The sequence below is a fragment of the Talpa europaea genome (assembly GCF_964194135.1).
Source record: "Talpa europaea genome assembly, chromosome: 6".
Lineage (NCBI taxonomy): Eukaryota > Metazoa > Chordata > Mammalia > Eulipotyphla > Talpidae > Talpa > Talpa europaea.
This window is the reverse complement of record NC_140072.1, coordinates 117,211,274-117,237,318: the sequence shown is the minus strand read 5'-3', so window position 1 is coordinate 117,237,318 and position 26,045 is coordinate 117,211,274. Positions and strand designations below refer to the sequence as shown.

Genomic DNA, 26,045 nt, shown 5'->3' with positions numbered 1-26,045 from the left:
GACCAAACAGAATAAAGAGACTGACAGAAGACAAAAGGAGCACAGTGAACTTTTCAGTAGAAGTAAAGCAGGAAAGTGGATATTCATGGACTTTTTGAATCTATCATTGGATTGAAAAACTTTTGTATATGCTCAGTAAGAAATATATAACAGTAAAATAAAGATGTAACCCTTTTAAAGAGAAGTAAGAGAATATAAAGTGAAGTAGGGAGTCAGTTTAAGTGAAGGTAACTGAAGTTTACAGGTGAAGTCACACAGAAATGAGGCAGTGCCAGGAATGCTATGTCTTTCTTTATATGGACACAAATGTGTATGATATTTAAGTTGCTTATTATCAAGATGGTAAAGATCTAAGTAAAGTTTGAAATATTTATTAATTCTGTTGTGTTTCTAAGGTTTTGTTTTCCTAATTCACACTCCAAAAATTAATTTATGTCTTCTTCTTCTGAGACTACCTTTCCCTTCCTTCTCTTTGGCCCCAATTCCATCACTATTCCCTTTTGTTTTCAATTCCCATGCTTCTAATGAATATTGGTATATGAGAAAGGTATATGAGAAATTCTGACATCTTATATTCTATTAATTTGTGAAAAATTGATACTACCTGTTTAGAGAAAATTTGCCAGAACTGTCCAAATTGCATGTATATTTTTTGATGTAGTGATATTTTATACTTACTTATACAAATGCTAAAAAATGCATATTGAAAGACAGATTAATAAAGCAGTGATTGTAAAACCCAGGAGCTACAAACATGTCTATCAGTAAGGAGCCATTTAAATAAGTGATGACACATCCACACAATGGGAATGTATGTCTGTTAAAAAAAAAAGAAAGATTGTGGATAACTGTCCTGTAGTTAACTATATGCTGACTGAGAAAGCTGTTTAAATTACAATACCTAAGGGCCTCCCTGGTGGTGCAAGGGGTTAAGCTCCGCACTATGAAGCAGTCTGCATGTAGCCTCTGCAGCAAGAGTTCGATCCCTGGCCGGCCAGGGAGAAACCCACATAATGAAGCAGACCTCTCTCCTGTCTCACCCACTGCTCCCCTCAGCAGTGTATATCAGTCAGTCTGCCTGTTCTGTTCCCTACTGTCTCTGGTGAATCCTCTCACCCCCCTCCCCGCATCTCTAGCCTGTACCCCAGCTCTTGTATGCATAAATAAATAAATCTTTTGTAAAAAAAAAAAAAAAAAATTGTATTACCTAAGAAAAGCAAGTTGCAAAAAAATGTCTGTTGATATATACATTTGCACTCACAGTTCCTAGAACAGTACACAAACTGTTGACACTGTCTTTGGGAAAGTAACAATAGCACTTTTGAAGAGGTAGAATTTTTCATTTTATGTTTTTGTATGTTATGGATATTTATAATTAAACTATTAAAGTAAATTCATTAACTAAAATATGATCTATGCAAGCATTAAAGGAGAAAAAATCTAGAGGATATCGTCACTATCTTATGATTTCCTGAACATCATTCTTGTTTACTAAAAGTATAGCTGTTATTAAAAATATAAAATATAAAGCCTCACATTCTGAATAATCAGTTTCTACTCCTTAGTTTTTATTTATATGCATATAAATATGTTTATCTTTTTGCTAATCACCCAGTGGATGCTTTCTGCGTATTGTCTTGAGAATTGTAGCTTGCATTCACACTGTAAAACAAATTTTAAAATTCAAACCACCAAGATTTGTCCAGAATGATGATTTCATTTCAGTTTGAAATATAAAAATTGTAAGAAAGGTATAATGAATGCAATGGTCTAGAATAAATTTTATTAAAACTTTTCATTTACACAACAGGTAATGAATTAGAGGAAGATCTTGAAATTCTTGAAGAGGCTGCATTACAGGTATTGTCTAAATTTTCTATCTAATGTGTCCCAATTCAGAAGATTCATAAGATTTTTAAAGTTTTTCATTTTAAATATAAATGTGTTCTCTTTTACATAATAGGTGTGCAAAACCCATTCTGGTATTCTTGGAAAGGGTTTAGCTCTTTCCCATTCACCAACTATATTAGAGGCACTTGAAGGAAGCTTACCACTTCAAATCCAAAGCAATGAACAATCCTTTCTGGATGATTTTATTGCTTGTGTTCCAGGATCAAGTGGTGGAAGGCTTGCAAGGTATGTGCTTTCTTTCAGGACTTGTCTCAGTCTTGATTTCTGAAGAGAAATGAAAGGGAAATCGTTAGAATATTAAAGTGCTGCCTAAAATACTCTGGCTCTCTGATTTGAACTTACTGCAGTATAAGTTGGTAGTTCATATTTCATAATATATTTTCAATACATGATAATTTTTTTTAAAGATTTATTATTTATTTATACAAGCACTGGGTACAGTCAGAAGCACGGGAGGGTGAGGGAATTCACCAGAGCCAGAGCGAGGAGCAGAACAGGCAGGCTAATGAAGTACACTGCTGAGGGGAGCAGTGGGCGCTGCAGGAGAGGTCTGTGCCCCATGTGGGACTCTCACCGGTGGCTGGGGATCGAACTGGCACCGCAGAGGCTGCTGGCAGCTTCGCAGCCCAGCGCTCAACCGCTGCACTACTGGGGAGGCATGATACATGATAATTTTTAATTGATTATTTTAAAATTTCCTAGCTGAACTGTTTATTTAAAAAATGTATGAAATACATAGTATAATTGCAAAGTTTGTTCATTTAGTAGTAATTAATATCGCTAAGCTGTCATTATTTTTTTTATAATAGTCTTGAAATCTACAATTCAGGTACAAATTTAGAATTCATATAAAAACATTTAAGATTAGGCGATCCTATTTATTTTTGTTGTTACTTGCTTTTTTAAGACAAAAAGAAAAAAATGCTTTTTTAAATTTTACTTAAAAAGTTAGAAATGTACCTTCTTTCTGGTTTTAATTTTAGAAATACCGAAGTTACTCATTAGTTTTTATAAACCAACATGGTGATTGGAGAGAAAGAAAATCTTTTAAGTCAGCGTCACTGCTGTCTTTTTGGACATTTTTATGTAACCTAAATTAATATTCTTGGTTATTTTAAATTAACCTTAGTTAAAATCAAGTTTCCTGATTTTAAAATTATTTATGTATTATTTTTAAAAATTAGAAATTTTGTGTGCTTTGACATAATTTTTAATGAATCCTCATTAACAATTTCCAAGGAAGACATGTGAGATGATTATCACTGAATCAGATACAAAAATATTGCTTTAGTATTTTGTGATAATAAGTATTTGCAAATATTGTATTCATTTCACTTAATTCATGTTAATCATTGAAGATACTGATGCATGTTCAGTTTTTTGTTTGTTTCGTTACTATTAGATGGCTTCAGCCAGACTCCTATGCTGATCCTCAGAAAACGTCTTTGATCCTGAATAAGGATGATATTCGCTGTGGATGGCCTACTACTATAACAGTTCAAACAAAAGACCAGTATGGGGATGTGGTACATGTTCCCAATATGAAGGTGATTCTGTTGGAATTTAATATATTATATAGGATTATATTGGATTATATTAGAATTGCATCTATGCACATGGACTGTTGTAACTTTTAAAATTTTAGATGTGGGCAGGTATTTAGGTGTCTGATTGCTGTACCACTGTCTTTACATATATGTAATAGAGGAAGCTGAAAATTGTTCAAATAATTTATCTATGTTATTCCTCAATTTTCTAAGTTACATGTTTTTGTTTCCTTTTTCACATTTTGCTAATACTATGATGATTCAGTGGAAAGAAAGAAACTGTCCATACAAAGTGTGCTGTGTGCACAGAGAAAGGCTTTCTGTACATGGTGATTAAATAAATCCATGAAGGAATTTTAAATTTTGTATATATTTTTTTAAAGACTCCTATAAACCCTGCATTTGGGTATAATTGAAATAACATTTAAAATATAATATTGCTGTTTATTAAATTAGAAATAACATGTATTTGGATTGTGAAAGAATGAAAATGGAAATAGGCATGTGCTAAAAATAGTGATAAATGTAGAGTTCTTTGGGTACTTCTTCCTTGGCATATTAAAAAATAATTACATTTTAGAGCTTACATGCTGCACTTATGTAAATTGTTTTAAAAGTTCTCTTTGATCTTACATTTATTAAGGAAAATCATACCCCATCAAATTAATTGCATACCTACTATGAATTCTCTATGGTATGCAAATAATACTTGCAAAGCAAAATTACAAATTACAAGGAAAAATAAAAAAGAGAAAAATATATTCCTGGTAGCAATATCAAGCTTTGCCATAAACCTATTCAATATGCTCAAAATCCATTTCAGACTTATTTCTTATTTTGAAACTAGGAAGTGCTTTACATATCTATTGATGTTTAAGTTTTTTATATCACATTATTGTTTATGCTGAAAATAATTTAATCTTTTATTTTCATCCTGATGAATGATAGCACATCAAGTTTTGGGAACATTTTATAGTTACCAAAAATTATTAAAGAACTTTTTTGTATAATAGGCAATTATTTGAAACATAAAAGTTGATTTACAGCTAATATTTCAGTGAGATCTAAATTCTTTTTAAAGCAGTGTTACTGACACCTTTATTTTACTTACAATATGATTATTCCAAGTAAATCTTATGTAGTGGAAAGAGAATCTTTACCTAGGAAATGAAAGAATAACAAAAATTCTTTTTTATAGGAGTTTATATGCTTTTTTCCCCTTTCAGCTCATCTAAATCTTTTTCCTTTTTTTAATAAAAGAAGGAGTTTATGAAAGAAATCGGAATGGTTTTCATCTTATGACATCTTCCAGTTCTTCAGTGATTTACTTCAAGATTCATAATACATAGGCAAATATACTCTAATACTTAGGGTAAATATAGTTGTTAAAGAAAAAATTAAATTAATAAAGTATTTAAAATACTATTAAAATCTGATGTCTTAAATTTGAAGACTTTTTTTTTTCATTTTTGTGTTTTTATTATTACTTTTAAAGTTTGGCTTTTATTGTTGGCGACTATGAGCTGAAGAAGTTTCCAATACATTTTTTAAACTTCTGTGTTTTAAAAGGGGAAAGATTTATATAATCTTAGGAGAAACAAGAGTATAAACTTGTGCTTTATATATTAGGTGGGTTTTTAATATTTCCAGGTCATTTTGTCAGTCCAAAAGCTGATCTCTCATAACCCCAACTAAAGATTGTAGTCATTTAATGAAACTCATTAAATTTTGTGCAGATGGTTTTAATCTCAAATTATAAATTCTATGAAATGGGTTAATAAAAACAATAAACATTAAGGGTATTCCCCAGTTCTGGGATGTCCCTCACTTAGTTAAGTAATTGTCACTTTCATTTATGCTGCCTTTTCTATTTTTGTGAAGATTGTGTTTCTGAATTACCTTTTCTTGTCAAAACAAAAGTAGTGTTTGCAAAGAATAGAAGAAACTTTGAAAGAACCTCAGAACGATGATTCCTGATTAAAAAGTTAAAGTGCTATTTAAGTTGTTTATAACTTTATGATTGCTTTATGATTGCTTCAGGATCAAGTATTTTTTTGCCAGTGCACAGTCAATCATACATTAATATAATATTTTGTTATAATTCTTGGAAGGTATTTCTGAGTATTCTTTGTAAGACAGTCTGTATTTTCAATATCTTAACATACCATAACAAATTTGTGTCTCCATAGTAAAGGAGATAAAAGCTATTCCCTATATATTGTTGAAGAAATTGAGTTGGAAAGTTTAAATTACTTAAATAGTTTATGTTGGTGAGTGAAGTGTCAGTGGACTACATTTTCTTTTCAGGGAACAGGACAACTAAAATTGAGATTAATCCTTTAAATATATGGAAGATACTGGAATAGTATGTATGTTTGAATTCCCTGATAAAGTAGCCTAACAGTAGTTTCTCAAAGAATTCATTGTAGATTCATTCTACTATCCTTTTGTGTATGAATGATGGTATTTATTCTTATGTTTTGATAACCAATTATTTTATTCCAAAAACAAGGCCTCTTTTAAACTGTGTTCATTTCCATATTTGAAGCCGTTGTGAAGTCATTCTGGCACTATTCAATAAGTTTAAAGTGCCCAGGGTGGATCAGTGGTAACATAAAATGTATAGAATTGTGAGTCCATAGTTATAAATTGCTTACTTTAATGAGTCATGAACAATTATATAATAATAGTACTTGCTTTTTGTTAATACTTTGATTAGGTGGAAGTGAAAGCTGTTCCTGTTTCTCAGAAAAAAACATCTTTACAACAAGAGCAAGTAAAAAAATCTCAAAGGATTCCTGGCAGTCCTGCAGTACCAGCTGTATCTTCTAATACTGACATGACTTTTGGTGGACTGGCATCACCAAAGCTGGATGTTTCATATGAACCAATGATAGTGAAAGAGGCTAGATACATTGCTATAACAATGATGAAGGTATTTTATTATCTACAAAAAAATTTATTTTTCACTATGCATTTAGCATTTCAATGATTAAAATTCAGACACAAAATTATAGATCACAGAGATGTTGTTGATCAATGTAAAACTTGAAACATAATTTTTAGGATGATGTCATTTTCCCCGAAGAGGATTTTCATTTGCTTTTGGTAGATGTGTAGAGGGAATTACCAACTATAAATCAAATTCACTCAGAAAGAAATTGGGATGGTTTTAAACTATATTTCAGTTTCTGTAAAAGTCCTTGTCTTGTTTTCAATTTACCATTACTCTTAGGACCTTCAGGGATTCAGGACATACCTATGCTCTCTTTGGTTTTGGAGTTCTCTCATGTTTCAGATTCATCTTATTGTTTTTAGATATTTTTGTAAAGAAACAGATTGTTTCAGATGCAATTCTAACCCTATGAATTGAACCCTATGAAGCTCTTCCCTGAACCGTTCCCACCCCAACACTAGAGGTAACCACTATCCTGAATGTAGTGGTTTTCATCCTCCAGACACCTTTTTATACTTTATTGTATACAAATTTGTACATAAACTATATGTAAAATGGTTTTGTATGTTTTTCAGAAGTTTCTAAAAATGGGGTCATATTGCACATATTCTTTTGCCCGTATTTTGCTTACCTTGTTTAGCTGTGTAGCTGCAGTTCATTCAATTGCTTTAAAATATTCCATTGTATTACTAGTCCATAATTTGTTCATTATTCTATTAATGAACATTTGGGTTGTTTCTAATTTTTTTCACAATATAAACTGTGCTGAAATACACATCCTTGTATAGATCATCTTTTGTACATTAGTTCTAAGAAGATAAAGAGGAAATTGCTGGATTATAGAGGCATACATATCTTTTACTATATTAAATGTTGTCCAAACTTAAACTCTCTTACCAGCATTGTATTAAATACTAGGTACTTAGTGTTCTCCTCAGTACTGGTTTCTTTCCAAAACAATTTGATGACTGTAATATGATTTTTTGCTTGTTTTCATTTGCATTTCTTGCTTCCCAGTCTAGTTGAGTAATTTCCAAAATGTTTATTGGCCCTTCAGATTTCTTCTTTAGTAAATGTCTTTATTCACTTTTCTTTTGTGTTGTAGCTCTTTTGTATTGATTTGTTCTTTGCATATGTGGATGCTATCCAGACTGGTTTATATGAATTTTAAATCCCCTTCTACCAGAAGGCTTACCTTTTCCCTTTTTATAAAGTGTATTATTTTGGGGGAATTTTAAATTTTAGTGTACTCAAAAGATGCTATCTTCCTTTTTTTCTTATAAATTCTTTGATGTTTTATTTGCTATATTTGGGTCTTTAACATATCTAGAATTTATTTTGGTAAACAATTGATGTAGATAATTAACTTTTTTCTCCTTTATGGATAGCCTTTCTCAGTACCATTTATTGAATATTTTATCACAATACCAATTAAGGATGTTTCTAATGATTTGGTGATTCTTTCTGGTCTCTTTTGTAAAGGTTTATGAAAATTATTCATTTGAAGAACTGCGTTTCGCATCACCAACTCCTAAGAGGTAAGGATCATTTTTTCAAAGCACAGTGAAAATAAGTGTCATCACTGCAACTAAAAATCCAATTTTTATTTTTCATAATTTAACATTTTATAGCACTTTAAAATTTCCAATAGTGGTTTGCCACAAATTTTATAATGTGCAGATTTGTAGGTAAAATGTTTTTATATTCAGCTGTAGTACTGCGGAGTACTAAGATACATAAAAAATAGAATAACTAGTATCTAAAATAATGATAAATTACTATGATTAAGTTTAGTTTCTTTTTTCGTGTTCTATTTTTGCTAATTATTTTTTCAATTTTTCCTTTTCTCCATTATCCTATTTGGTGGCAAATGGCCAATTTGTTCTGGTTCAATATCCTACAAATTTATGTAGTTCATATTCATTTATCTAGTTCATTTTTATTTTACAAAAATCATGGTTCTACAATAGTACAAATTTTGTAACTAAAGTTAAGCCAGAGACAAAATGCTACTTCCCTATACTTAGATGAAGATATCTCAAAAGTTGGCTATTTTGACAGACAACTTTCTAGAATTTGCATGAAAATTGCTTTGCATACATTTCAGTGTATTTAGCTCTTCTGCCCATTTTTTTGAGGTGAGGAAATAATGAAAATTAGGTGTTTTAGAGAGTAGGAAAACATGCTATGACAGGACAGTAGGATTTTTTTTTGTCATAATGCAGTCAGAAGTTCATGTTTGCTGAAGTATCTTATAATGTCATCAATTTAATCAAAAGAAGATTTTCCAATATCCATCTTATTTCTTTTCAGACCCAGTGAGAATATGCTTATTCGTGTCAATAATGATGGAACTTACTGTGCAAATTGGACTCCAGGAGCTATTGGACTCTACACTATTCATGTTACTATTGATGGCATTGAAATAGGTATGTAATTATATTTTTTACATTATGAGTTATTTAGTATAAAAAACTAGAATCAAAGTCATCTTTTTTGTCGTAGTTTATATTATAAACATGAAGAGTTTTCATAACTTGTCTGGGTCTTTATTTTTTCCTTTATACTGAGTATTTAATTTGTGCATTCATAAAGTCTTAAAATAGCCCTGGTGACTCCTTCCCTCCACTCCCTAATATGACTGGTCAGGTATGCCCTCCTTCATGTTACTCTACAACCCTATACATATCTGGTCTCTCCCCACTTGTAGTATACCTATCTTCCATTCCTGGATGTAAGCAGAAACCATTTCATTCATTCTTGTGTCTTCCAATCTAACTCAGGGCTTGGGAACTAATGATTGCTTAAAAATTCTGTTGAATAAATGAACTTTTTTCCCACTAACTTAGAAAAACAAACTGTTCTTTCTTTAGTCATGTTTTTCTTTATTTTTAAATTATCCATATAATTGGACAGCTGTAGAATGAGAAAGATAATGGTGTTTATCAGCATGACTTCCTTATAACACCTTTCCTGATGCTGCTCAAAGAAAAGGGTCCCTGTGATCAGATAGATTTAGACAACCTAGTGTTTCCAGCCTCACCTAGACATCCATTTAATTTATATTCACATATTAGGGATTCTAAGAAGTCTGAAGTTAATTATCTTTGCCTAATTTTGTTTAATCCTTATTATGAGACCCTTAGATCTGGGAGGGAGATAGTCTACTGATAAAAGTAATACAAATTATTCCACCAAAATATCCTTTGGGAAACTTTAAGTAGTTTGTTTTTGTAAAGAAGGTAAGGAGTTACTCTACCTAGATGCAACTAAGTAGAATCAGAATATCAAATTCATCTATACCATCCAAAGAAATCCCCAACCATTGTTGTACACACCTTCATTTCAATGTACACATAAAGCCTTTTTGTTCAGCAGACTCTAATGGTTCTGAGCAAAACATTGTTCTAGGTAATACTACTCCTGTCAAGTGTTAACAGTTTACCAGTGATTGTAAAATAAAACAAGAGAACACAGTTCTATAAAGTAGAGTATAGGGAACAACATAAAAGAGGTTCAGATTACCTGTCTATAACATTAAAAGAAAATAAATTAAAAAAACCTTTTCATTATGATAGCTTTCAAACATATTTAAAATTAGAGAGACTTATTAATAAGCATTTATGTATAAAAAAACAAGGTTCAAATTACAGCAGCAATTCAGAAATTGAAGTAGTCAAGGATGGCTTCATCTTCATTAATAGTGGGGTGGAGGAAACATACACAGTAGAAAAGAAAAATCCACTTTGTGTTTTGGAAGGACCGAAGAAAAACAGTCGTATTACTTAAAATTATCCATTTTTTTTCCTACCTTCATAACTCAGATTTCTACCACGGTGACCAAACCTGTCTCTAGAATAGAACCTTGTTTAACCATAGGCAAGGTCACGTAACATTACAATGATAATAAACGGCCAACATTTATTTAGCATTTAATATAATTTGACTCTGTTTTGTGCATACCTTACACATCCTAAATCATTTCACTCCCACAACAGCTCAATGAGATAGGTCCTATTCTCCTTCCCATTTTATAGATGAAAATGTTGACATTCATTGAGTCAAACAATTAGCAGCAAATGTAGGAACAAACAAGATAACTAACATAAGAACCCTAGCTTTTAACCATCGTGTTGTACTGCCTCTTAGTCATAAAAAAAATTACTGTAGATAATACAAGATTATTTGATGTTGTGAGATTATGTTTAATTACAAGGGTTTCTTTTTTATTATTTAGATTTTTGTTTTCAATCATATTTTCCAATTGAAGAATGCTAACCTCATCTTTTTATCTTGAACTCCTGAAACTCCCATTTGTAATCTCAGCACCATTTTAAAAGCATTTCTCCTTTTTGCATATTAGATAGGAATCATCTTAAAAAGACAGAATTAAGCTATTTGTTTTAATTATTAAAAATAGCCTGGGGGGGGGGAATAGCCTGTCAATGTTTATATGATTAGGTTAATGGTCTTCCCTCCCTTCTATTCTCAAATGTTACAGTCCCCTTTCTTTACTTTCAGATGCTGGCCTAGAAGTAAAAGTAAAAGACCCTCCAAAAGGGATGATACCACCAGGAACTCAGCTGGTCAAACCAAAGACAGAACCTCAACCAAATAAGGTTAGGTTAAGAAGTCAGAATGTGAATCTGTCAGAGATCTGTTAATTTTTTTCATTGATGCTTCAAGGAGACCGTTAAATACCTACCATTTACTTGATTTCAGTATTTGATTTCTAAATATCTCCAAATAAATTTGAAGGGTAGTTAGTGGTAATTCTGATCATTTCTAAATTGGTGGGCCTATACTTTTTGGCTTCTTTGTATTATGCTACAGCAATTTATAGGCCTTCTGTTCTTTCTGTTTGAAAATTGACAGTTAAGAAAAAACCTACTGAGGGTCTCCCTGGTGGCGCAGCGGTTGAGCGCTGGGTTGCGAAGCTGCCCGCGGCCTCTGCGGCGCCTGTTCGATCCCCGGCTGCTTCCCGGCCACCGGAGGAGGGTCCCGCTTGGCGCGCAGACCTCTCCTGCCGCCCGCTGCTCCCCTCAGCAGTGTACTTCGGTCCTTCTGCCTGCTCTGCTCCCCGCTCTGGCTCTGGTGAATTCTCTCACCCTCCCGCGCTTCTGACTGTACCCAGTGCATGTATAAACAAACAAACAAACAAACAAACAAAGAAAACATGCCTCTATAAAAAAAAAAAAATTTAAAGAAAAAACCTACTGAAATTAAGTGTGTAAAATTTGCAAGGTTAAAGTGTTTTATACTGTAACAAGGTAATTTCCTAACATCTAAAGAACAACTATAAGACTTCTGGTAAACTACTTTTTAAAAAGGAAATATTGGTAATAGAATTTGATCATTCCTTCCCAAAAGTAAAAATAAAGAAGACCCTTTTTTCCACTTTATCATGTTTTCAAAATTTAGAAAGGAACTTTGAAATATTAATAACGTCCTAATATTTTTCTTAATACTTGCAAATTTCCATTATAAATAAACCACTGTTATTTGCCAAGGGAAACGAGATACAAATAATTCTGGAAACTACCTCAGAATTATAGTGTCGGCAAATCGGTGTAATTTTATATCTTACTGCCTACAGGATCTCTATTCCATGACTTCCCTTGTCTCACTATCTCTATCTTTACCTTTTTCAGGTTCGAAAATTTGTGGCCAAGGACAGTGCAGGACTACGTATCCGAAGCCACCCTTCCCTTCAGAGTGAACAGATCGGAATAGTGAAAGTCAATGGAACTATCACTTTTATTGATGAGGTAATTTTTAAGAAAACAGTTGGTAATAAATTTTAGAAAGAAAGTGTTTGTATTATTTGCCCAATAAAGCTACTAGGTTTTATGTTTTAAGCAGTTTGGGAAATATTTGGAAAATCGATTTGCAGAATTGAGTCTCAAACATTTTATTTTTCTTTATCAATAAAAAAAATCACTAAAGTTTTATATTTAACATGAAAGTAATTCAGTTAATACAGTACTCATAACTTGTAAAAATACTCATTGAAAACTAGTATAGTTTTTCTTGAATTTCTTTAATGTTTGTTTTTAAATGTGCTTATTTTATTGCTTTTAGGCAGTATATGTTTCTAGTAATACAACTACGTAACTTCTGATTAAAATCTAAATTGAGGGAAAGGAAGACCTGTTCTTTTGGAAAACATCTAATTATACTGTTTAAGTGATCTTAAAGTGTGATTTCTTTGTGCTTTAACTCTTAAGTGATGTTTTTATAATCTCACCCTGTAAACTATCATTGATTTGACATTCCTTGTTGCTTTTTTTTCTTAAAGGTTCTCTCATACTTACTTGTGGTCTACAGGAACTATATACTTAATCTCTATGTCCTGCATTTGCCTACTTTGTATCCCCTCTGCCCTGTTTAACCTCATAGAAGTTACAGGAGGGTATGGCTTGTTTCTGTTGCTTATTTCCCATAGATCCACAATGATGATGGTGTGTGGCTGAGGCTGAATGATGAGACAATTAAGAAGTATGTACCTAATATGAATGGTTACACAGAAGCCTGGTGCCTCTCTTTTAACCAGCATCTTGGCAAGAGCCTTCTGGTCCCTGTTGACGTAAGTAAAAGGTGGCTTTAAAGGTGTTACAGGTTTATTCTGTCCTCATTACAGGACTTTCTTTAATTAAGGCTTTTTAGTTCTGAGGTAAACCACAACTAAATAACTTGTACTCTGTAAGTGCTTTAATTCTTAAGGACTTCTTTGTAATGAAAGTAGAGTTTGGTAATGCTAAGGACCATATTACTTATTACCATCCAGCATGGGCAAGAAGCAGTAAATTAAAACAAGGCCTACTTCATTTCTTTCAGAGAAGTAGAGAATGAGAATGGTTGCATTTCCCCCAACCACTGCAACCACTTTTATATTTACACTATTATCTGGGTGGATTTTAAACTAGAAATCTATGAATTCAGTATTTTATATATTCAAAAACATGTATAATATATTTTTATGTGGTCTTTTTGTATTTGTTCTGTGTTTTGTCTAAATTTAAATCTTTTGTTTCTAGCCTTTAGCACTATTGTGTTCAAATAGATGTCTTTTTAGATTTATTGTGTTCTCGTTGAATTTAGTGTCTTGAGAGAATTCCTTGAGTCTCTTTGATAAAGAATACTTAGAATTAGTGTTCACAAGATGTCTGTATCATAAACTATGATATTAACCCACATCTCTTTTTTTGTAATTTAAGTAGGAAAGTATGATTTTTCTTTTTTTTCATCAACGTAAATTTATATGTTCTTCATGATACTTCTAACAAACAATACTGGTAAAAAAAAATTTTTTTAAATGTAGTCTTTAAAACAGTCAAATTCCTTAAATTTCAATGTATAAAATTAATTTATTATATCAAACTATTTAGGGTATTATTTGTTTTTCTTCTTGGAGGACTAATATCCTCCAAATGGGGAGAGGTTAAATAAGGAAGAAAATTATGGAACTTCTGTTTTATTTCTTGATTACATTCCTTTTTGTATTCTTTGTGGTTTATGAAAACACAGAGGGGACAGATATCTATATGTATTTTTTACTTAATAGGTATATGATAAAGTTTTGAGTATATTGACTTTTAGTCAGATTAAGCTAAACAATGACAAATCTATAATTAAAATATAAAGTCTTAAACAAACCACAACTTCTTAACTTTCCCTCAGATTTATTTCTACAGTTAAAAATGAAAAGCATTTTCCTCTGGAAAAAAAGAACGTACTCTGGAAGAGAAATAATTTTCTGTTATTCTAACCAAATATTTCTAAGATATGGTAATTGTTTTCTAAATGAATAACTATAACTGTTAATCCTCTATTCTGTGTGGTATTTTCAGTTTTCAAAACTCTAATAAATTTAGACTTTTATACATTTTAAGTTACTAATAAGACTGTTTTCAGTTATGTTGATCTTTATTACCTCCTTCCATTCATTTGAGGAGATGCTTTTGAAAGAGGAGGGTAATTCACACAGATAAAACATGAAAATAAACAGAGGTAAAGGAAGTTCAAGAAGTACTGTGTGTCTAAGTTCTAAATCTCATGGTTTCATGCTGGGATAGTGGTGTTTTTAACACCATGCAAGAGACAATTTGTCATAAACAGTCTTTTAAAATCAGAGAGAGAGAGGTAGTAACAAAAGTGAAAGAGAAAGCTAAATGGAATGATCCATACAAATAACCTGTTGACAGGTTTTTCTCTAGAATGTGAATGAGATTTTCACTGACTTGAAAAATCTAGATGTAGAATATTGGATACAGAAAGTAAAATAAAGTGACTTTTCATATTTTCTAGTGTTTATGTCAAATAGTAGATCCTGTTTTCATGTAAATAATTCAGAGTATCTGGTATCATTAAGAAGTCTGAAGTTTTTCAGGTTCCTTTATTATAAGTATGGTAGTAATGAGATATTACAAAATAGAGGAAAGATGCCAAGGGAAGGGGAGAAGTTAAAGATACAGATAAGAAATCTGAAGACTGAAAAAGGAGGAGAAAAATAGAATCTATTTTCTACTTAGGGTACATTTAGACGTTATTTCTATAAAGGAGGAGGGGAAAAGTATGATAGATAAGTTTTTAATAAGGAAGGAAGGGAAGAAGGCTGGGGAAGACCATGATTTCCATAAAATAGAAGAAAAGAAAGCCTTCAGTTGAAATTGAAACAAATGAAAGAGTTTAGAAAGACACAAAGATTTGTGATAATACTTGAGAAACAGAGAGAGATCTGACCAAAAACTACTTAGGTGTTTCGAACGTCCCAGTAAGACCACTGGATGGATCCATTCTGGATATCTCTTTTCCCCATAGCTTGAAGAATACAGATATAAAAGAACGAAGAAATCAGATTATAGCATAGATTGGAATTTTCTGGGCTACTATGGTAGAAAATAGGAGCCAAAAGGAACTGTAGATGCTGATGAAAGAGCACTCCTGACCATCAGCTGTGGTGAATCCAGCCTGAGCCAGAAATGTGAAAGTATAGGTAGAAGGTCCAGGAAACTTGAAGAACTTAATGCAATCCTAGAACACGAGAGTGATTTCACTGTAGCTGAAGAACTGAAGAATATGGAGACTTTGTGTGATAATGTAGAATATTTGGATTTTATTTCATAGAGTTTTTTATTGAATGAGGTGGCCCATTAACATAGTCATGAGAGGGTAAGTGAGGTATAGTGAAAGTGAAAGTCGTTGGAACTGCCAAAGTCTAAGAGGCAAGGCAGTGGGTGACCATGTGTGAGACCATGTGTCTCACATGGTCTCAAAGACATACAGACTGATGACAACACTGTGAACCACATGGTTAAAGAGGAAAGCAATTTTGTTTACCACTGGAGAAAAAGTGCCATTAGATAGAAGTTATGGGACAAATGGAAATAATTTGATGTTGGGTCAAGGAGGAGACTAAAGCAGTTTTAGTGTTAAAACATGAGTGCACATAGTTGTCATAGGACTGATATTTTTGTGGTAACCAAAGACAACAGAGGAGATACAGTTTGTCAAAGTTAACTGGCCTAGTGCTCCAAAAAAATCTGGTATAAAGTGCTTCAATGCAAGTTTAGATGAGGATTTCCACAGAATCAGATCCTGATACAGACAAGAACAGACTAGCTTTATAAATCTTTGTATGCAGTGACAAAGGTTTTGCCTGTAAGGTTTTGTCAATAAGTTTTTAATGAGTACCTCATACTAGAGAGCTAAACCCAGGGAAGAGAAAAATAGTGGTTCCATCTCACCCCCTTAAGTAGTGAATGAATGAATGGTTAAATACATACATACATACATGTGTGCATCTTCTTCCTTTGTATCTCCTATTATATATACTATTGGAAATTTTTTTTTTTACTTTTTACTTCAGTCCCTTTGTGAATAAATTGACTGTAATTATGGCTGATATTGCAAAAATCTACTCAGTTTTAAAAAATGAAAGCTGGAATATTTGGAATAAAATTAGAAACAATCATGGGCCAATACCCTAACTTTCAAAGAAGCAAAAGTATACAAAACAATGCTTTAAGGCATTTTTACATCTGCAGCTTGGGTCTTTTCTGGTTAAAACATTGTTGCATTCACATCAGTATTTATATCTTACTTGAGTCCTAACTGAAATAGTTAAAAAGAGTTGGAACAGAGTTTAGAAATGTGAATGCTACTTAAATATTTGATGAACTCAAGATATTGCCTTTAAGAAATTATGTTTAAAATAAGTTTTAAAGTCATTTTTGTTGCACTCACCGTCTTGTTTATTTACTCACGTTTTAGAGCCCTCATTTTCATTGCAGATATGTCTTTCAGCTATATTTTGGCCTATCAAGCCATAGTTCTATTTAAACATCATCACATCACTAATAGTAACATCCTAACATAATTCAGATGTGACTTTTAACTGTTTTATCACTATAGTAATGACTAGTTTGGAAATTAAATAGCATTAAACATTCATGTTTTGACTGTTAAAAATTTAAAATCCAGGGGAAGAATAGGGTAAATAGGTGAAGAATACAGAAATACAGACCCCCCTTTTTTTTTTGAGGCACTCATGATTCTATTAGCACTTCTTCCCCCTTTTGAACATACCGTTCAATTTTATATCTTAACATCTTTGTATTATTTCATTTTTCTACAATGCTTTTGCTTACATTTTTTCTCTAATTTTCTAATATTTCCTAGTTGACCAAGCTCAAAATTGTTTTCTTCTCTGTAAATCTCAGTAATGTTGTAGTTAATTCATTAATTTTTCATTCAGAAAATATTCATTGGGTCCTTATTATGTGTCATATAGTAAGCTGGAAAGTAGATATTGGGTGAGAAAGAGAAGTGGAGGGTTCTCTTCAAATAAAGAGTACAGTTCTTTTCAGGTACTCTTAACATGATAGACTTTCTGTATTCAAGTAATTATTATGATGAGTTATAGAATGGCTTCATTTCGACATTTAAAGGAGATCTGAAAGAAAATATTTCTAGAAAAGGGAAGGAATTTCCGGAGAGATAATCAGATGTCCACAGTTAAGAGTGGTATGCTGTTTTTGGGAACCAATGAATAGTTGATGCAGGTGAATCAAAAGACTGGGGATAGAAAACATGTAAGCACTGGGCCTTCTCTGTGGCGCAGCTGGTGGTGCAGCAGGTTGAATGCAGCGCTGTGAAGCTGTCCGCAGCCTCTGCAGGGCAGGTTCAATTCCCAGCCAGCCAGGGAGATACCCACATGGTGCAGCAGACCTCTCCTGTCTCGCCCGCTTTTCCCCTCAGCAGTGTTTTCAGTCTGTCTGCCTTTTCCGCTCCCTGCTCTGTTTCTGCTGAATCTTCTCACTCTCCGGTGCTTCTGTCCTGCACCCCAGTTCTTATATAAATAAATAAATCTTTAAAACAAAAAAATGTAAGTACTGAGGAAATCAGGTTTCCCTACTTCTTCTCAAGTAGCACTTACCTCTAAAAGTAGAAAAGGTTTTCTTTCTTCTCCAGCTACCCATGTTTATTTTGTCTTTCTTGCCTTTAGTCTATTTGTATTTCTGTTTTTAGGCTCCTTAAGGACAAGGACTTGTTTATGGGTACCTTCTTACTCATATTTGTTTCTTTGAAGTATTAAATACTACATTTTGATAATCCTAGGCTTTTAAGATCTGTTGAATACTAAATTTTAATTCTTGTTTTTAAAAATTTATTTATTTATGCATACAGAACTGGGGTACAGGCCAGAGGTGCAGGGGGTGAGAGGAATCACCAGAGACATCATGGGAGCAAAACAGGCAGACTGACTGAAATACATTGCTGAGGGGAGCAGCGGGCGCGACAGGAGAGGTCTGCTGTGCCATGTATGTAGCTCCCTGCCAGGCCAGGGATGGAACTTGTGCTGCAGAGGCTGCAGATAGCTTCACAGAGGTTGTGCCCAACCTCTTGCGCCACCAGGGAGACCCTAAATTTCAATTCTTAACCTTTGGTGGCTGTGCTACTTTAAATAATTCCTGACACATATATGTTGCTTACCCTCATCTTTCAGTATGATCTTGTAATATTAAGTATTTTGTCTTATTTTTCCAATGACAAGAGCGAGCTGTTCTTCCAAGTAGAAAGTAGAAAGTAGTAGAACTGGTTCTAGAATCCCAATTGATGAGATTCCAAAGCCCATGCTTTTAAGCATTTCTGCCATAATCTGGTAGATAGGCAAGGATAAATACAGTTATAAAAGGATAATGTAAATATATCTATAAAAATGACGTTACCTGTAAAAATTAAATAATAATACTCATAACATTACTAGTTAAATGAGGGTGATGACAGTGATAATATATTGAAGATCACATGAGTAAGTTCAAGAAAATATACCTGATGAATGTTGATTTTAAATTAAAAGCCTAAAGATTTGGAAATTACAGAGTATAAGCTAGTAGAATGTTTCATACATTGAGGAAAAATGTAAGTGAAAAAATGAGTGAACCAGCTGTGCAAAGGATATGGAATATATTTGATTGTCCAGAATAGCGCTTAAGTATTTTGTAAAAAATGTTTACTTCTAGAATAAAGAGATTAGTGATTTGAAATTAGATCCAGTTCTTTGGATACATTCAATCGTCTTTCAAAACTGTGAAGGAATTAGTGGAAAAGAAGGTTTATATGAAGGAAAGTAGATGATCCATAAGAAGTGTTCTAAGATACCTTTATAATGTTTGTGTCATCTGAATTCTTGAAGAAGAATCTTGGGTCTCTGAAAATCTCCATGCTTTTATGCAAACCACTTCTTACCCATGTAGGCTGATTAGTGTCACATATAGAAAGAATGTTGATTTTTCTGAATTTGGGGTCTCTGAAACTTAGAAGAAATGAAAGGAAAATATCATTTGTTTTGATGTGACCCAGGATAATAGGTAACATTAGGAAATGTTTCTTGCTTTTTATTTCCGATTTTATCCTTTTGGGATATCAAATGATGCCTGATAGCCATAGCTTTAACATTACTCCAAATTTCTAAGTTTTGTTTTGTTCGCAAATTTGTGCGTATGTGTCTGTATAACCTGTTATTTAGTTTTATTAAATGTTAAATAATCATTTAGTACAGCACTAGTAAAGGTGCCGTCCTTCGTTGGTTTTATTAAAAGCTTCTTTTCATACTTTAACTTGGTGTCTGTTTCCTAAGCAGAAGGAGATTAAGCCAATTAAAATAACACTGTAATTTTTTTATTTTCCTGGATACTTCAGTTAAAAAAAAAATGACAGTGCTTAGCTCTGCTTATATAACACAAAGAATTATCATTTGCTTTGCATGAGCATTTGGCATGTTCAGTCATGTTTTCTTACTCTTAAACTTATTCACTAATTTGGTCTCTTTAGTTCCTTGAGAGGTTATCAGCTTGAGAGTTTCTTTATGGTACTTAATCATTTGGTTAGACTTTCAGTATGCTTTAATTTTCTAATTTCCTGACAGAACTCCTATGCTTTCAAAATAGTCTGAGAATAAAGTGATTTAGATTACTATTGATATATATGTGTGCACATACATATACATACACATTAATTTATGAAATTATATGTGAAAGATAAATTATGTGTTTTAATAGTGAGAAATTGAGATTTCAGTGAAATTAATATTTTCATGCATTTTTTGAGAGAAAGCTATCAATTATTTTATTTTTAATGTCCAGTTTTCCAGTTGGTAATTTTTGATATTTGATAAATGCAGTTTTATTAGGACACCACATTTTGAAAATAATCTTACAGTAAACTCATCTCGACTAACAATTTTATACAAATGCAGAACAAAAGCAAAAAGTATAAAATGTGGCTCCACATATAATTAGCATGAGCAAAATTTTTATTACTGGCAATTTATTACCATGATTAGTAGTTACATCGCTCTAAAGTGTCAATGTACTTAATTCATGTAGTTGGCTCCAGAGATTGCTAAATTTGCATGTGGAAATAAAAGAGCAATTAAATTTTCAATTGCCTTGTAACTCCATTATCATTAACTTCATCTGCATTGCTTTTCATATTGTTTTTTAAAACTAGAAAAGTTTATGCTGTGAAAAAGAAAAATGCTAAAAATTTTTTTTTTTTTTTTTAACATTGAAAGGTCTGCATCATATATTCTATATGAACCGATAAGGACACCTTTCCACCACAAAAATGGCATTTCAAAATGCTTTGCAACTTGTTTCCACTTTACCTAAAGAAATCTGCTCTCCATTCATTTTAAATGGGGAAGGAGGTGTTTTTTTTTTTGTTTTATAGTTATTTGTAGGCATATTATTAGAAGCTCATTTTTTTTGACTTTGTAAGTCTTATTTTTCTGAATTAGTGTATATGTACATGTATGGGTGTTAATTATCTACATCTGTGTACACATATTTATACATGAAGAAAACAGAACTAGAGAATAATAAATTCTAATTCTTTAGAATGGGTTATAATTAGTTGGGAATTCTGTTTCTCGTGTTGAAATCTTGGATGATGACAGCTTTTATTAACATTTTGAATGTGCTCTTTTTTTTTAGTTCAGAATAAGCATTTATCATAGTTTTTACATAAGCAGAAAAGTCTTTAACTGCTACTCACTGGAAAGATTTTAATTCCAAATCAGATAACTATAGATCAATAGTATGATATATCTGTAAAAAATATATATCATATTTAAATTTTTAAAAAAACTAAAACATTTATGAATGTGTTGTATTTTCTGGGACCATATTGCTGTGAATGGTGGTTCTTTAACAAAATGATTTTATACTTAAACAATTAGATCCTAGATACTCTGTGTATATCCTTAACTTTGTGATGGAAAAAGCTAGGTAGACCTGTTTTTTAGTAAAATGTTTGGATTTTATTTTTCTGTGTTATTAACAGGCATACTAAAAACTTTCAATAACATTTCCAGATGATTTTTTTCCAATTATACAAGGAAGAAAAATTGAAAAATTATTTTTTTTTACTTTTTGATTTTTTTTTTCTTTAAAAGTGTTGTCCAGTTCATAGTCACTGCATGCCATTATTCAATATAATAGTTGCACTATCTATATAGTCCATGTTATTCACATTTTCTTTGTAAAGCAGCGGACTGTTTTCTGTCATGAAACAAATCTGGCTTTATATGAACAGATATGTTATCATTTAACAGAGTTTGATGTTTCCTTCTTGCATTGAATGTCTTAAGCTTTTATAACTGTATCTCGCTATTAAATTTAGTAAATGGCATGACACACTATATCCATGGAGAGCTTTTGACAAAAGCATTTGTTTATCAGAATTTCATTGGTGTGTGGTTTACTCAGGTGGCTTCAGTTTCCCTTTAGTAAAATGATATTTCAGTGCTGGTGCTACAGTACTGAACAATGTTGTTACTGTAAACGCATCTTCTGCAGATGATATCCTGTTCCCTTTCTTTGTTGATATTTTTCTTTCTTAAACTTTGTCGCTCAGAATATCTTTAATGCTAGCCAAGGAGTCAGGGATTTGGACGTATTTTCATGGACTTCCAAAGCTTTTTTCCCCCAGGTGAGTTATCTGTAAGGAACCAGTCATGCATTATTCAGCTTTTTCAGCATGTAAAGCAAATTTATGTTATATCTTTTTAAGCCTGTGCTTAAGATCAATTAAAAAATAAAATTCCCCAAAAGGTCTATACAAAGTGCTACAATTGAGTTTTCCCTGTAATTCTTTTCTCTTTATTTCTGCCAAATAATATATTGTTAGTTTAAGGTAACTTTCATGTTGACTTCATATTTGCTGTATTTAATTTTCTGACTAGCCTCTCAAACAATTATTTCTAAGTCTTTTTTCAGAACTTGCTATATGGATGGTAGAATACTAACCCTATGGCTCTTCTATTTTTCTTAGCCTTTCACAATGCCCATTTGAATGTTCATTTGAGAATGGAGTAGGAGAGGAGGGAGGAAAAAAAAAGTTCAGTTTACCCAATTTTATGTATTGGTGCCCAGGTTCTACATTTCTGTATTGAATGAAACATTTATTTTAGGAACTTAAGAATGACAGGCACAATTCTATGATTTTATGTCTGTCAGCTCTTTTTTCATACTGACTAGTATAAAAAAATTGGATAGAATTTATTTTTACTTTATTAATTTATATATTTTCATTAACTTCATTAAATAGGAATAATTTTAATAGAAATTGTTATAATTACCTTTCAGTGAATAACGTGTAATTATTAGTTTTTTCTAAGACTCAGCTCTCATTGATCTTACTGATCAAAAGTTGGAAATACTGTTTAATTAAATCCTCAATCATTAAATACAAGAAAAATTATTTTTTCACTTAATCTATTAGTATATACTTGTTTCCTGATGCATGTGATGTAATTTTTTTAAACTCAACTGTAAATAAGAGTAAAACTTGCCTGTTCCAACTTAGAAATAGCAGGATATATTCACTAAAACTGATTATTTACAACTAGACATTTGTAAATGTTTACTGAAAACCTGTAGGTGTAGTAGCACTATTTAAAATTTTGAGCTATCTTACTGTGTGTTCATTTTGAGTTGCTCTCTTTGCATACTTAAAGTTGTGTATATATGTAAGTTTTTACAAATATACGTGCCTGGGCATGTAAAAGGTATATTTTGACTTTGTTTTAAGTTATAAATCCAGTCTAAGTGCTTACTTAAAATTCTCCTTTCCATTAGATTGCAAATAAATTGTTAAGGATTGTTGGGTAAAGGCAGTATGATAAATGTAATAAATGTATACAAATATTGTCCACAATACATATTTGTATAAGTAAAATTGATGATTATTCATCAGCACAATGAAATATATAACATATTATGTGAAATTTACTGGTGGGCTTAGAATTTTCCCTGACCAACAATATACTGAATTTACAAAGTTGCATGTACTCTTTTTTTTTTTTAATCTCAGTATTTTTAATTTTCTATTACTTAATGGACATGTATAGCCATCTCATATTATGAGACAACTGATAGGCATAGAACTACTCAGTATTATTTAATCTTATATGTTAGATTTTTTCATATTTATATATAACATCATTATTAAATATATTAATTTTAACTGAATGTTTAAGTAAGTGTCCCATTATGGTCATCTTTAACTCTGTTTGAATACAAAGCAGTTTTCAGTCTGTGTTACTGTATTCAAAAGCACAGTTTAAATGTTTTAAGGAATAATGACAATGGAAAACCCCCAGTGTGGAACTTTAATTTATTCAGTTGGTAAGAACAGCAAATATGGGAAGGTTGTTACAGCTCTTTATTGCATTCACATGGGAAAGAATTTTATCACAGAATCAATAGAAAATTTAGGACTTGTTCTTTTCTTTGATTTTAGAAGTAACTATCTTCTATCCAGATGCTTTATATTTCCTTAAAAATGTATCTTTAATGTTAATCTCTCCTCTCTACTCAAAGTATAATCATCCTTTTCTCTTAATAGCATGAATATTTCACTGTTCAGTAATGACCAAGCAAATCTAGCGAGTCATTTTTATTTGTACTATATTAAGAAAGTGTGGATTGTTAAAATCTTATAAGCATTCTTTTTTCAGTCATAACTAGTAAATACTAAGATATAGCTACATTTCATGCATATTTTCTCATCATTACTGTTTATTGATAAGTCTCTAGAAACTTCTCATCTATATTCTGATTTTACATAATTATTATAGGCGAAAGTAGAAGGAAATAAAGACTTACACTTTTTAATCCATGCCAACATATAAAAATAGAGATGATTCAGAATTATTCAATTGTGGTTCACAGTAAATTATTTTTGTTACTTCTGTTACATATTTCATTAAAAGAAAAGTAAAATGAGGCACTACTTGTACAAAAAAACAGTAATTCAATATCTCTCTTGCTATATTTGCTTCTTTTCAACTTTGAATATTGTTTAACGGTGAAAAACCAAAAGATTATTTAACAGTGGTATTGACTGATACTTAAGTTATCTTTAAATATGTATTCTCTTAATTGACTGTATTATAGAGTTGCTGTAAACTGTTAATAGGAGGATCTTGAATGTGATAATAGATTGTATTTTGTTTATTTTTTTTTCCTATTCAAATTTTCAGGAACCTAAAACTAATACTGATGACTTTTTCAAAGACATAAACTCATGCTGCCCCCAGGAAGCAACAATGCAAGAACAAGATACCCCGTTCTTGCGAGGAGGGCCAGGCATGTACAAGGTAGTGAAGACGGGACCTTCCGGTCACAACATCAGAAGCTGCCCTAACCTTAGAGGTATCCCAATTGGAATGTTAGTTCTGGGAAACAAAGTCAAAGCAGTGGGAGAGGTATGGATTCTTGTAGCTTCATGACTTCTAAGATACTCATTTTTAATATAATAACAATCGAAGCATCTCTTTCTTTCAAAGGTTGCCATTTCCATCCCAGGTTTTTAAGTGTTAATGTTCTTAACCTTTATTTGTATTGAAAATACTAACAAAATTTTTCTGTGCTTCTTTTCTAATAGATTTATTCTGATAATTATCCTTGTGAAAACAATTTATATTGACACAATGACTTGTATATTGAAGTGTTTGGTATTTGCATATATATTTTCATTATTACAAATGTACTATGCTGTGTGAATTAACAATACTTGAGAATATTTGCTTTGAATTGTTACGGACTCATGATAAATATAAATGGTTTCATTTCTTTGTTCCCATTCATGTGTTTCACTGAAGTCCTGAGCAAATAAAATTACATTTTCATCAACTGTGGCATTTGCCTCCGCTGATGAACTTGAAGATGTAGTGTGTCATGCTATTTCTCAGTGGCAGGGTCATTTTCAATCTGGTTTATAGAGACTAGCAGCTTAAAGAATAGAGATGTTATGTTGGAGCATTTTAGGGACAAAAAGATTAAAGAACCACGTTTTTGGTTAACAATTGAAATTATTTAAGGATTATCCATGTGCCTTAAAAGTTGTTATATAGAACTTGTTATATATTTCTCTTACCTCAGGCTGTGGTCTTAATTTCAGAAACTAATTTCATGGTAGAAATTTGTTGGAATGATTACACTATTCAAACACTTAAACTTTTTGCTGGTTTTCAACCTTAGTGCCCTGAAAGAATCAAGCCAATCAATCATGCTTTTTTGTTATGTACCAGGTAACCAATTCTGAAGGTACATGGGTGCAGCTGGATAAGAACAGCATGGTAGAGTTCTGTGAGAGTGATGAAGGAGAGGCATGGTCCTTAGCTAGAGACAGAGGCGGAAACCAGTACCTCCGGCATGAAGATGGCAAGTTGGCTTAAATTTGTGATTTATTCCAATTAAGTTCTGAAATGCAGCATAACATGTATTTCTCTATCTTAAAGAGCTTTTTTGTGTGTTTATTTTTTAAGCAAAAGCAAAACTAAGGGGTAAAAGTCTTACAGTTGTTAAAATTTGCGAAGCACATGAGTCTTTTAAATGAATGAACTTAAAAGGAGGAATGTGAAACATGAATCCATCTTTGTAAAACATGTTTTTAATTTCATTAATATAAACTGATGTTACTGATTCCTCTGTATCAGCCAAGGACTGAACATTTTATCCTTTCTGCCACTAAATGCAAATTCAGTTTTCAAAGTGTCAGTCATACTTCTCCCAGCCAATTTTATTGAATTTTATCTTAGGAAAGAAACATTAAATAAATGC

At 31.9% G+C, this 26,045-nt stretch overlaps 1 protein-coding gene across 2 annotated transcripts in view; it reads left to right on the top strand.

Annotated features, from left to right (window-relative positions):
* The window catches only part of MYCBP2 (MYC binding protein 2), a gene marked incomplete at both ends in the record, with an annotated part of 205,740 nt that overhangs the window by 115,254 nt on the left and 64,441 nt on the right, over window positions 1–26,045 (top strand). The window contains 12 exons of one of the 2 annotated variants that reach the window (XM_084234986.1): window positions 1,811–1,860; window positions 1,964–2,136; window positions 3,314–3,458; window positions 6,178–6,393; window positions 7,897–7,952; window positions 8,728–8,843; window positions 10,936–11,033; window positions 12,066–12,182; window positions 12,860–13,000; window positions 21,835–21,909; window positions 24,464–24,688; window positions 25,514–25,646. In XM_084234986.1, coding sequence (XP_084091112.1) covers window positions 1,811–1,860; window positions 1,964–2,136; window positions 3,314–3,458; window positions 6,178–6,393; window positions 7,897–7,952; window positions 8,728–8,843; window positions 10,936–11,033; window positions 12,066–12,182; window positions 12,860–13,000; window positions 21,835–21,909; window positions 24,464–24,688; window positions 25,514–25,646 — 1,545 coding nt within the window. The remainder of the gene's footprint in view (window positions 1–1,810; window positions 1,861–1,963; window positions 2,137–3,313; window positions 3,459–6,177; window positions 6,394–7,896; window positions 7,953–8,727; window positions 8,844–10,935; window positions 11,034–12,065; window positions 12,183–12,859; window positions 13,001–21,834; window positions 21,910–24,463; window positions 24,689–25,513; window positions 25,647–26,045) is intronic. The other variant, XM_084234987.1, reaches the window with a different exon arrangement.